The sequence below is a fragment of the Chlorocebus sabaeus genome, chromosome 1 (genome assembly GCF_047675955.1).
Source record: "Chlorocebus sabaeus isolate Y175 chromosome 1, mChlSab1.0.hap1, whole genome shotgun sequence".
Lineage (NCBI taxonomy): Eukaryota > Metazoa > Chordata > Mammalia > Primates > Cercopithecidae > Chlorocebus > Chlorocebus sabaeus.
Genome location: NC_132904.1, coordinates 56837188 through 56850292, shown reverse-complemented (window position 1 = coordinate 56850292; position 13105 = coordinate 56837188). Strand labels below are relative to the sequence as shown.

General features: G+C 47.5%; 1 protein-coding gene across 4 annotated transcripts in view; it reads left to right on the top strand.

Moving 5' to 3' along the window:
• TUB (TUB bipartite transcription factor) overlaps nt 1-13105 on the top strand; it is a 94033-nt gene that overhangs the window by 21041 nt on the left and 59887 nt on the right. Inside the window, exons 1-2 of one of the 4 annotated variants that reach the window (XM_037999766.2) lie at nt 5755-6149; nt 6765-6812. The exons of 1 other annotated variant lie outside the window; for it this stretch is intronic. In XM_037999766.2, coding sequence (XP_037855694.1) covers nt 5992-6149; nt 6765-6812 — 206 coding nt within the window. In that variant the 5' untranslated portion in view covers nt 5755-5991. Of the gene's footprint in view, nt 1-5754; nt 6150-6558; nt 6687-6764; nt 6813-13105 lie in introns of those variants that run through there. 2 more of the 4 variants (XM_008007797.3, XM_073018657.1) reach the window with 2 other exon arrangements.

Genomic DNA, 13105 nt, shown 5'->3' with positions numbered 1-13105 from the left:
GTGAGTTAACTGCTGATGAGCACAGCTGCTCTGGACCCCCAAATCTGTTTTGTCACCTGAAAGACTAAGCAGGCCAGTTCTGGACATGGGCTTTGTGTCACTCCCTCTGTTGGCTGGTGACAGAGCTGAGGTCCCGATAGAGTGGTGGGGAGACACTGCCGAACAGATAATTAGAGGGTGCCAATATGCTCTAGGGGGGATCCTGGGAGACAGGGAGCTCCAGAGGCACCGCCCCTTCCCTGCCCGCTTCGCTGCCGCTTCCACACCCTGGGGCCCATCGTGCCCCACTTCCTGCAAGCCCCAAGCCTTTGCAAACAAAACAAAAGTCATTTCCTTGGTTCCCTTTTGTACATCTGAGTTCAGGGGTCCATTTCAGGGCCTGGACTGGAGCAGAGGGAAACTCCGGGGCCTGAAGATAGAGCTGCATTCCCGCTGTGCCGCCACAAGATGGCACTCTCGAGGTGTCTGCCCCTATTTGAGAACTCCGGGAGTTTCTGACACTTGCTGGCCTTTCACAGGCCCAGTTTCAGCCTGAAGATGGTGGTCACACACACTCTGAATCCCGCCAGGCCTGATTAGCTCTGCCTGCCCCCTGAGGCAGCTCATAGACTTCTTCAGACTTTGTAGTTCTGGACGTATTGACCCCTTCCGAAAGGGCCCTTAGGAACTGCCTGCAGTGTAATTACCTGCCTGCTTATACTCCTCCCCGCCAGGCACTCCTGAGAGTGGGACTGTCTTACTCTCCTCGGGGCCACCTGCTCCCGCCCAGGGCCTGGCACGGCAGAGATGGCAGAGGTGTTTGGTGGGTTGTGATGTGTAAAGAGTACAGAGTGCTGCTGTCGCCATTCATCCCGCTACAGTTTGTCTGGTGAACGCATTTTTAGTATCAAGCTGCCTGAAGGAGAAGCCAGGGATAAAGAGACAAGTTCACAATGTATCCTGGGGAGAGGGATTGGTTCACAGAGAGGAGCAGCCTTGCAGCCTTTCCCCCTCCAGCCTGGTTCTGGCTGTTGCCAACATTCTAGGAGTTCTCTAGACAGGATGAAAGGCACTGCAGGGATACAGGGAGGTTGGGAGAATGGAGTTTGTTTCCAGGTAGAATTTTGGGACATACCCGGCCTTGTCTGGGAGCAATCAGGGTCTAGAGTCAAGGGCTAGGATGGGCTCTGGGGCCTACTGTGACCTCATCCCTCTCACCTGGCCCCAGCTCAGGCCATTCCAAGAGCCTCCCAGCCTAACAGCAATGTGTGGCTATCCAAGGATCCCAGACAGAGGATTGGAGGACTGCACCTGTGTTTGGGGGACAGCCACCCCTCCCCCTAAGCACCTGCTCTGACAGCACAGGATGATGTCAACAAGGGACTTCCATGAAGCCCAAGGGGGAAGGACAGTGGGAGTGGGGGCTGAGGTCTGGACTCTGCTTGAAGACTGACAATGACGGGTGGGGGCCCCTCACCCACTGTGAGTTCTAGGAAGAGGGTGAGCATTTCTGTTGACTGTGGCCCATTGTGTTGGCAGAGTCCAGGCCAGTTTGTGCTCTTATTGTGACCCCAGGAGGAAGTCCTTTGCTGGATCATCTACCTCATGGGATGGTACTGACATGCAGGTACCATTTCCCTGCCAAAAACAGGCTCCAGAGTAAGACTGGCATCACTCACTAGGGTAATTATTGGTTTGGGTTCAATTTCCATTCAAAACAGTAATCCCAGCCTGAGCTGGGTGTCAGATCTGAAGGTTGATTATTAATAACATTTATCAACAGCCTCTCTCAGCTTCAGGCAATTATAGCTCATCTGCCATTCCTGCTCCCAGTCATGCAAAATTGCCAGCTTCTTCCCTGCCCACCCCCTCCATTCCCCTCTCCCCTTCTTCTCCCATCTCCTCCCCTTAGCAGACAACCTGACTGAGGGCAGGAGGTGGGTGCCACCTTATGACTCACTATCACCCCGTGTGGAGGGGGTCCATGTGCACGCTAGGCACCTGTGCTCCCCAGCAGCAATCTTCATGTTGCAGTCTTGTGAAATCCGAATCTGATTCTATCAGAACTGAGAAGAATCTGTGGAGGGGACAGACCGGAACTCATGTCTCCCGGCTCCTTGTCGCATGATGCGTTTTCAATGGCAGTGTTTGTTCCTGCTCCTGACTCAGTCTGTCCCTCCCCTCCAGGGCTGAGACTAGGGTGAGGCTAGAGAGGCATTGACCTTAAGTGCAACATTCAAGGGATCTCGAACAAGCTCAATGATTAAGATAAATGATATTTCAATATAGTGTTTTTTAAAAACTCAAAATGAATGCAAAACATACACAACAAAATCAAACTTTTGATAAAAACAAGATATAGCACTGGATTTGCAGGCCTTGGCCTCACTTACCTTACCCTAACTCCAGTCTTTTTATCATGGACAGTTTTGCTTTGATTTGATGGAAGTATTCAATCTCTTGGCTGCTGAGTTTTTTGGCAAATCTTTAAATTCTGCGCCCCAGGTAAGAGCTTCATTCAGCTCACCCTGGCGCCGGCCCCACTGTTCTCACTTCCCGCTGGGCCCTAATCTCCTGCTCCCTTCAGCTCTCACTGTCTACTACCTCAGGCTGGGTGGCTCAGCTTCTCTCTTAGCAGGTGCCCAGGGCAGCAGGACACCCAGAGGGACCCTCCATGGGCTGTCCTTCCAGGGTGCCCATCCTCCATTCCATCCCACTGGACCCTGCTTCAGCTGTCAGACACCTCGGGGAGGGCCTACAGGTTGCCAGGGTAACTGCTGTGATAACTGGAGGACAGAACATGCTGATCTTGCTCTGCTCCTAGAATCACATCCAGCCAGGGCTGGATGAGCGCAAGCAGGCATGCCTGACAGTGTCCCTGACACGCTGATCCAAAACGTCACTGGACATGTATGGAGGTGGAGAACATTCCATGTACCTGCATTCCTCCAGGGAGAGGACAGCATGAGGCTGGAGGAAAACTGTGGTGATCTGTTTGTGACAGGGAGGTGAGAGGCTGAAGTAGACATGGATGCTTGCTAACCAGCCTTCTGCAGAGGGTAGGTCTGATTCGCTGAAGGGCTTCTGTTCTGCTGAGCAGGGTCTGTCAGCGGGGGGTGCACCTGTCACCAGAGAATACCCTCTCCCTGTCCTGCCCTGGCTGTGCTCCAGTAGCCTAAAACATAAACAGACATTTCAGAAAGATCGGTGTTGAAGGGGTGCCCAAGATGCCAAATTATATCTGGGACTTGAGACACTGTTATGTCAAGATCCAGGCCTAGGCCAGCTGGTCACTCAGTGTCCAGATGCCTGTCACAGTGGGAGGCTTGAGGGTCTCAGGGGACATCTATCAGAAGCACCTCTGCCCTGCCTGTTCCACTCCGTGATCTCCCTTCTGAGTCCCCACTGTAGTACAGAACCAGCTGGTCATCTAGCCTGGCAGTAGTAAGTCATTCTATTTTCCTGCAGATAGGAATACATGGTTCCTATTCCTCCTATGCACTCTGCCACTTACTGGGCAAGTGAATTCCCCTCTCTGAGCCCTAGGTTACCCTTTTGTGAAATATCAATAATAGCACCCTTCTTAGAAGGTTGTATTCACCATTCAATGTACTAATGCAAAGCACTGTGACAGACTGAAGAGTCATGTTCTGTGGGGTCCTGGAGGACAGAACTAGGACCAAAGGGAGGTGTGTTTGAGCTTTAGGTGAAGTAGCAATGGCCAACTACAGAGATGGAGGGACTACTCTGGCAAGAGCAAGCACCCTGATGCTCAGAGCATGCATGAGGAGGTTTCATAATCACCATCCAGCAGCTTAGCCTCAAAAGGGCTGCCTGCCTCAGGGAGCTATGACCCTTGAGAGATGGGGTTTATCCAGCTGTGAGGTTCTGTTTGAGCATCATTCCTCAGTTGTCCTCCAGGGGGTCATGGCACAAGTCTCAGTAGCACGGGCCCCATGGTCCAGCCTTAAGGTAAGAATGGACCTCCCTGGAAGAAGCTGGCTTCATCTACAGTTGATAAGTTCACTTTTTTTCTGGTCCACTTTCCTTGATTTAACCCTATGACCAAACCTGAGAGCTTTGGCAGGAAGGAAGCCAGGGAGGATGTTGTGCGTGAGAAAGTGCTGGCCTGAGCATTGACTTTGAGATGTCCCTTTACTCTGACTGGAAGGTCCCATTCCACCTGTAGCAAGACAAAAGACACGTGAAGGGGAGTTTCTGGGAGATTGAGGATGAGGTCTCCAGTTGCAGGTGCATGCACACGTCCATTTCCCCACCTGGAAGGTGTCGGCATGCAGGGTGTCTGTGCATGTGCCCCTTGCACTGACTCCCTTGAGACTGGCTGTGCAGCTTTGAGGCATGTGTCTAAGCAGAGAGAATGGAAGACCCCATATTGGGAGCCTTGGCTTTGACCTTTCCTTTCTCTGAGCCTGATTTTCCCAACAGTGTTACAGGAGGGGAAGGATGAGATGCCCTTCTCAGCTGATGTCCGTGATTCTTGTATTTTCTGGAGGCCATGAGTGTTAACAGAATGTGCTCACTTTTGCACCCTTCTTCCATGACCACTTACAGTCTGTCCGCTTAGCAGATGAGGGGTCTGGGTTTCCAGGGTCCATTTGGGGTAGGGTCAGCAGTGTCCAGCTTTGCATCTGGGTATCACTTTTCCTTCTGATATTTGAAATTAGATCCTGAAGATTCCTAATTATTGTTCCAAGTTCTCGTTGAAAATCTGGGTGTAATTTTTATAAGAGCATGGCCGAGGATGGACCCAGAGGGGAAGTAGTGGGACTGGAGGGAGGAAAGGGAGAGACAGAAGGTGATGTTGTCATTAGGAGTTAAAGCCGGTGCCTGGTAGTAGATAAGGCTGGACAGTTGGCAGGATCATTGGGCAGACTAAAGCAGCTTAGATTCTGTCCAGAGGCAGTGGGGGTCTTCTGTAGTGTGTAAGTGGGCTGGGAGGACATGATCTTAGGAAGCTCACTCTGGTGTCAGTTGCAGGATGGATTTGGGAGGAGCAAGTTAGACATAGATGCCCATCATGATGCCAAGATCTGGGCAACAGACAGGAAGGCTCTTGCTCAGAAGTGGCTCCAGGGAAGGTGAGGTGCATAGAATTGAGAGATGCTCAGTAGATGGCATCAGCAGTGCTTGGTGATTGTCTGGATTGGCAGAGGAAGGTGGACAGGGAAAAGCAGAAAGCTACAATGGTGCCGCAAGGGGCTAAGTGATGTCACTCACAGAGACAGAATGTATAGAGTGAATGTTCAGACTCACAGGAAGTCCAAAACTGCATACCCCAATGTGAGGTGCTGTGGGACATCCGGGGTGCAGGGTCCAGAGAACAGGTAGGTAGAGTTTAGAAGAGGGCTGGGTCCACGATGCAGCCTTTGATGTTCTCAGTGTAAGAGTTGTGGGAGATGAGGCCTTGTGAGTGGATGGGAACACCCCAGGTGCATTTCAGGTGAAGGAAGAGGACAAGAAGCTGAAGACACAGATGAGCAAATCCTAGATCTTCCATCAGTCCCTAGAAGGCATGATGTGTGCGTTTCCCAGCACACAACCTGAGCCCTAGCACAGAACTGGCCACAGAGAGGGCAGCGGTGAATGTGTCCTCTGTGGTTCCTCCAGATGGGGCCTTTGTCCTCAGTGCACTTGGCTCTGCCAGGGTTGCTATAGTAACCTACAGATGCAGAGAGACTCGGCCTCCCCATTGCCATGGAAACCAGCAATTGGGTGTCCCTGTGTGGCATGGCCACTGAGACCTTGAGGATTCAGTCTGGTCCTGAAGGGTTTGGGAGGGAGACTGCGACCAGAAGACGTTTCCATGTCCTAATTAATGGGTGATGGTGGTTGTTAGTCTGACTGTTGCCACGGTGATGAAGGGAGACACCCAAGTGGGCTTGTGCTGGTTTCAGTACTGAGGCGAATACAGGGAATTTCAACAGGCTCCAGGTCTTACTGTGCAGCCTGAAGTGGGGCCATCCTTCAAACCCGCTCCATCCTCTGGCCACAATGGGGGCCAGGACACCTTTGCCTTCTTTCTGGGTTTCTTTCTTTGCCGAGACAGGGATTTTGTTCCCAGGAGGCAATCCCTGGCCCATGGGATCTCAGCATTCAAAGCAACAACACAGGAAACCTGGGCCCCTGAAACGGGGCCACCGAGGAGATCGGTAAGCTTTCAACATCCTGCCTTCAGCCCATGGGCCCAACCCCTGCGTCAGCTCCACCCACCCACCCTCACTGACCTCAATCCTTTACAGTCCCACGGCCTCCCCTTCCTGATGGCGCTGCTCCCCCGTCACCACATGGAGCCCCATAGGTCATCCCCCGAAACCCCTCATTCTCCAGACAGGTGATCAGGGAGGCTTCATTACTCCAGGAGCTGCCCAGGATCTCAGGGGGGTCCTCCACCACGGGAGTAAGGGCCTCTCCCCCAGCCTCCAGGGCTCTGGCAGCTCCACACTCCGGCCCTCTGCCTCTTCTGGAGGGCTCCTCCTTCCAGCTTCTGCCTGCCGCCCCACCCCCCAGTGCTTCATTCCCACAGCTTGGGTCATCACTGCCCTTGTCTGGACTGCCTACCTGCCTGCCTGCCATCCAGGGCCTACAGAGTGAGCACTCTGTGAAAGTCCCTCTACCCTGATCCGTCACGTAACTCACCTACTGAGGCAGCTGAGACCAGGGCACTGAAGGAGGCCTTGAGTGACCAGGTCTGGCCAGGCAGTGGGCAGGGATGATGAGGTGAGGCTGCAAGGGTGCGGAGAGTCACCCCTTCTTTTCCTCCTCAGGAGAACAACCAAGAGGAAGTACTGGAAGGAAGGAAGGGAGATCGCTCGGTGAGCTGGAGGGGAGGAGGGCGTGCCGGCCCTGGGGAAGGGCCAGCCACAGGAGACTGCCAGGGAGGTGGGGGGAGGACGTGGGTGGCTCAGGGGCCATGAACCCCATAATGCGCCTGGGGGTGTGTGTGTGAAATGGGGTTTAGGGGAGGGTGTGACCACTGGGCAAAGCCTACTTTTACTGTGTGTGACTGTTGTGGCCTTGGTTTGTCCCTCTGGGATCCTCCTGTGGTCTTTTTGCCCTGACTCTAACCGGGTGGTGCTGATGAGCAGGCCCAGAGGCCTGGGCTCTGTTCACCAGCCTGTCCAGGAACTCTTAGCCAAGCCACCTGAGAAAGGAGGTGCCCTCTACATGTGGTCGCACCATAGCTTAGGACCACAGAGGGAATCATGGTGGCAGAGCCTCCAGCCCCTCTGCCCTCCCATTGCCCAAACACCCAGATGTGGAGATGCCCTGCCCCAGGGGTGCCATCCCAAGCCTGCTTTCTAATGTCAGGAGGTGGGTCTTGCCTAAGGCTCCTAACCAGGACCTCATTTGTTGTTTATACATGTTGGGGTCCCAAGGATATGTTTCTTGGCCCATGGGATGGTCATAACTGCCCTGTGAAGGAGGGGGTGCTGTCCTGTGTACAGATGAGGCAAAATGACAGGATCCTGTCCCCAGCTGCAGAGTGTCTGCTGAGTGTCCCCAACACCTGGGAAGTCTGCCTGTCCTTCCAAGGAACCAGGCCAGAGAAACAGGGAGCACCTGGGGCTCTGCTTTGCCTCCTCAGATGTCAGTTCTGGGTTTCTGATGGGGTTTGTGATGATGGTGCCCTAAAGGGATGCTCTGTGTAGAGCCAGGGGTCTTGGGTATGGCTTTCATGGCAGGGACCTCATTGCTCTCCTTTTCTACACATGGCCTCAAACCAGGTTGACTTTTTAGCCTAAAAAAAATCTCATGCAGAGACAGACAGTGGTGTGGGGGAGGGTGTATCACTTGAGCCTACTTCACAGGCTCTTGGGAAGGAGCAGTAGGAGGAGGAGGGGTGCAAGTTGTGAACCCCAGAGGGGTGACTCTGCTGTGATGACTGTTAATGAGGCTTGAGACTTCAGCTCATTTGTCGTGTGCAGCTGGTGTATTTTGAGTGATGTAAGTTGATGACACCCTCCTTCCTGAACCCACTGTCAAGGCTGCAAGAAATTTTTGAGGTCCTACATCCAACCCCTTGTGTAACAGGCAAAACAGGCCTCAGGTTCTGAACCAAGGTCACACTGCAAGTTTGTGGTAGACTCAGAACTAGAACACAGGCCCCCTGCTCAGGGTTCTTTCTCTGTACTGTAGGAGAGGGAACCAGCATCACTGTGTGGGAGTCAAGGGGCTTCTCAGGAGTGAGTAGTCCTTTGGCCATGACCTTGCCTTATGTGAATGGAAGTTCTGAGCATAGTGTGAACTGTGTGTCTACAGCTGATGGCTGCCTGGCAGGGACTCTTGGCTATACTGGGTTTCTGGGCTGACTCATTTCTCAGGTTTGGTATCTCTCTACTTCATGTTGAAAGGCTCTTCCCTGTTGAAAGGCTCTGCCAGTATCCCTTAATATCAGGTAAAACTGCACAGTTCAAGATGGTGCCAGCAAGCATGATGTTTCCCCCATGGTGACACAGGGCTGTAAGTAGGGAGATGAGGAGCCAGGCATCTTTGGGGTTGAGGGCTGACTTATAGGACCCTATCTCCGTAGGTTTGGGATAGTCATAATCAATGGCAAAGTTAATGATCCAGCCACTTAGGGATATAGCAAAGCAAGATAACCTTGGCTTGTTGTCTTCAACTTGTTGAAGAATGTAATCTCCATTTCATCCACTCATTACTTGGCATCTTGGGATCGTTTGAAACTGTTCCACCTGTGAAATCCTAATCTTCAGAATGTACCTCCTATGCATTCCCATACCTCCACCATGTCTGTTCATAGAGACCTCAGGCCCTTGAGCCCTAGTTTTTCTCCTCACTCTGAATCAACTCTTGTTCCTATTCTATCTGAGATCTGCTGCTTGTCACTTCAACTGCCCACCATTCACCACCTGGCCTCTTAGTCTCCTACCTCAACCTTAGAACATGGTAACTGCTTGCTTTCTTTAGTCCTTCATGAATTGATATTAGTCCAAATTCATGGTCTGCGGCCTCCAGTGAGCCCCCAGCAATGTCTAGCAGTCCTGTGACCTGGGCCTGCTCCAGTTCCTCCACAACTACATCAAAGCTCTCACATTACCCTCTTATTGGGATATAATTCATATACCATACAAGTTGCCTGTTTATAGTGTACAGTTCAATGGTTTTAAGTTGTATGACCATCACTACAATCTATTTTAGAATATTCCCATTACTGTCCCCAATGAAAACCCATGCCCATTTGCAGTCTCGCCCTTTTCCTACACCCCCCAGCCTTAGACAGCCACTAATCTATTTTCTGTCTTTATAGTTTTGCCTATTCTGGACATTTCATATAAATTAAATCACATAATTTGTGGTCTTTTGTAACTGACTTCTTTCCTTAGTATAATATTTTCTAGGTTCATCTATGTCATAGCATTTATCAATACTTCATTTCTTTTTATTGCTGAATAATATTCAATTGTATGGGTATACCACATTTTCTTTATCCATTCATCAATCGATGAACGTTTGGATGTTTCCACATTTTAGCTATTATACATAATGCTCATATAAACTCTTGTGTCCAAGTTTTTATATGGACATATGTTTTCACTCCTTGGTTATATGCCTAGGATCTATATTCAACCTTTTGAGGAACTGTCAAGACTGTTTTCCCAAGTGGTTGCTGCATTTTACATCCCCACCAGCAGTATATGAGAGTCTCAAAGTTTTTTCACATTTTTGCCAATACATGTTATTATCTGTAATTTTAAGTATAGTCATCCTAGTAAGTATGAAGTAGTATCTCATTGTGGTTTTGGCTTACATTTCGCTGATGACTAATGATGACTAACAATGTGCTTATGGACCATTTGTATATCTTCCTTGGAAAAATGTCTATTCATATCTCTTGTCCATTTTTTAAATTGGGTTGCCTTTTTATTATTGAGTTGAAGCATGCTTTATATATTCTAGGTACAAACAAGATGCTTATCAGATATATGGTTTGCAGATATTTTATTCTTTTCTGTGGTTGTCTTCACTTTCTTGATGGTGTTCTTTGCAACACAAATATTTTACATTTTTATGAAGTCTAATTTATCTAGTTTCCTTTTGTTGCTTGTGCTTTTGGTGTCACATGTGAGAAACCGTAAGATTTCTTAACGAAGATTTCTGCCTATGTTTTCTTCTAAGAGCTTTATAGTTTTGGCTTTCATTTAGGTCTTTGATTCATTTTGAGTTAATTTTGTTATTGGTGTGAGGTAGGGGTCCTAACTCATTCATTTGAATATGGATATTCAGTTGTCCCAGCACCATTTGGTGAAAAAAACTTTTTACCGTCATTGAATGGTCTTGCTATCCTGTTGTAAATCAGTTGACTGTAAATGCAAGTTTATTTCTGTGCTCTCAATTCCACTGCATTGACCTATATGTCTATCTTTATACCAATACCACATTACCTTGATTACTGGAGCTTTGTGGTAAGTTTTGAGATCAGGATGAGTTCTCTACCTTTGTTCTTTTTCAAGATTGTTTGGCTATTCTGTATCCCTTAATTTTTTCTTACTTATTTTAGGATCAGCTTGTCAATTTCCACAAAGAAGCCAGCCAGTATTCTAATGGAGATTGGATTGAATCTGTAGATCAGTCTGGAGAGTATTGCCATCTTAATAGTCTTTTGATCCATACGCACAGGATATCTTCTTATTTATTATTTAGGTCTTCTTTAATTTCTTTCAAAGAAGTTTGTAGTTTTCAGTGTATAATATTGCACTTCTTTTTATAAGTTTATTCCTCAGTGTTTTATTCTTCTTGATGCTTTTGTAAATTGAATTGTTTTCTTAATGCAAGTGTATAGAACTGTGTATAACTGATTTTGTGTAATGATCTTGTATCCTGCAAACTTGCTGAACTTGTTTATTAGTTACAATGATGTTTTAGTGGATAACTTAGATTTTCATTACACAATATTATGTCTTGTATGAGTAGAGATAGTTTTACTTGTTCCTTTCTAATCTGGATGCCTTTTGTTTCATTTTCTTGCCTAATCATCTTGGCTAAAACCTCCAGTACAATGCTGAATACATTTGTCTAGAATGAGCATCCGCCCCACCGCCCTTTTTCTGGCTACTCTTAAGATTTTCTCTTTATCGTTGGCTTTCAACAAATGATTATGTGATGTCTTGGTATAGTTTTCTTCATGTTTCTTCCACTGAATGTCTTTCGAGTTTCTTGGATATTTGAGTATATGGTGCTCATTATATTTGAAACAACATTGGGCTTTATTTCTTCTATTTTTTTCTGCCTTTTCCCCTGAAACGCCAATTATGTGTGTTAATTTGCTTAATGTTGTTCCAGAGTTCACTGATACTTTGGTTTTCATTTTTCAGTATTGTTTCTGTGTTTTATTTTGAAATATTTCTACCTATACCTTTGAATTTACAAATCTTTTCTTTGCAGTGTCTAACTCCGTGAAGTATATATTTTATTTTAGATACTATGTTTTTCATCTCGAAGCTTGACTTGCATCTTAATTATATCTTTCATTTCTCTCCTCATCATAGTCATATTTTCCTCTACCTTCTTTACATGGAGTAAGTTTATAGTAGCTCTTTTAACATTTATGTTTGCTAATTCTGTCATCTGTGTCATTTCTAGGTATCCTCCTACTTGTAGTGTTTTTACCCACAACACTTCTAACACTAAATGTGTGGTTTCTTTCCACACCAACAACCAATTTGGCGACTCTCTGGATGCCAACTGAGGGTTCGGCAATTTAATTTGGTTCTGTTACTAATTATAATAATTAGTTATTGCAGACCCCACAGATTAAGGGTTCAGTCCTGCAAGACTTCCCCCATTTCATAAGTCCCAGGTTGTCACCTGTACTTCTGGCCAACCAGCTATAAATTGGGGGCTCCTAGGACCCCTTCTCAGGTATGAACATTTGCTAGAATGGCTCACAGAACTCAGGAAAGCACTTTATTTACTCTTTACTGATTTATTATAAAGGATACAACTTAGGAATGGCCAAATGGAAGAGATGCCTAGGGCAAGGTATGCAATGGCGTGGAGTTTCTATGACTTCTCCAGGTGTGCCACCTCCCCAGCACCCTGATACGTTTACCTGCCAGGAACTCTCCAAACCCTGTCATTTAGGGTTTTATGGGGGTCCTGTTAGATAGGTACAGTTGATTAAATCATTGACCATTGGTGAGTGAACTCAATCTGTAGCCCTTCTCCTTTCCCCAGTGGCGTAGGGGTGAGCAGCAAGTTCTAATCCTCTAATCACATGGTTGGTTTCTCTGACAGCCAGCCCCCATCATTAAGCTATCTAGAAGCCCACCAAGAGTCATCTCATTAGAATAAACTCAGGTATGGTTGAAAGTGGCTTATTGAGAATAAAAAAGATGTTCCTATTATGCAAGAATTTCCAAGGGTTTTAGAAGCTCTGTGTCAAGAACTGGGGACAAAGATCAAATATTTATTTCTTATTGTGTGTACTGGTGATTGATTTTTCTTCTAGTTATGCATCTTCTTCTCCTCCTTTTCTGAATGCCTGGGTAATTTTTGATTAGATGATAAATGTTTTAGATTTTACAACGTTGGGCTTTGTTTTATCCTTTAATAGTTAATGCTGGGCTTTGTTCTGACAAACAATTAAGTTACAGGTTGAGTGTCCCGAATATCTGCAACCTGAAACACTCCAAAATCTGAAACTTTTTGAGAGTCAAATGATGCTCAAAGGAAGGGCTCATTGGAGCATTTCAAATTAGGGATGCTGAACAAGTAAGTATAATACAAAGATTCCAAAATTTGAAAAAGTCCAAAATCTGAAACACTTCTGGTCCCAGGCATTTTGGATAAGGGATATTCAACCTGTACTTGGAATCAGTTGGATCCTTCTGGGGTTTTCTTTTAGGCTTTGTTAGGGCAGGTCCAGAGCAGCCCTTGGCTGAGGGCTAAGTTGGCCTCACTACTAAAGAGTGCTCTTCTGAGGACCCTCCCTGATCTTATGTTCTGTGTATTAGGAGGTCTTTCTACTTGGACTGGTAGGAACACAGGGTATTTCCAGCCTTCTGTGAATTTCTGAGATTGCTCTGCTTACTTCTCTCTGTGGTTCATTCCCCAGCCTTGGGTCATTTTCTCACATGCATGTGCA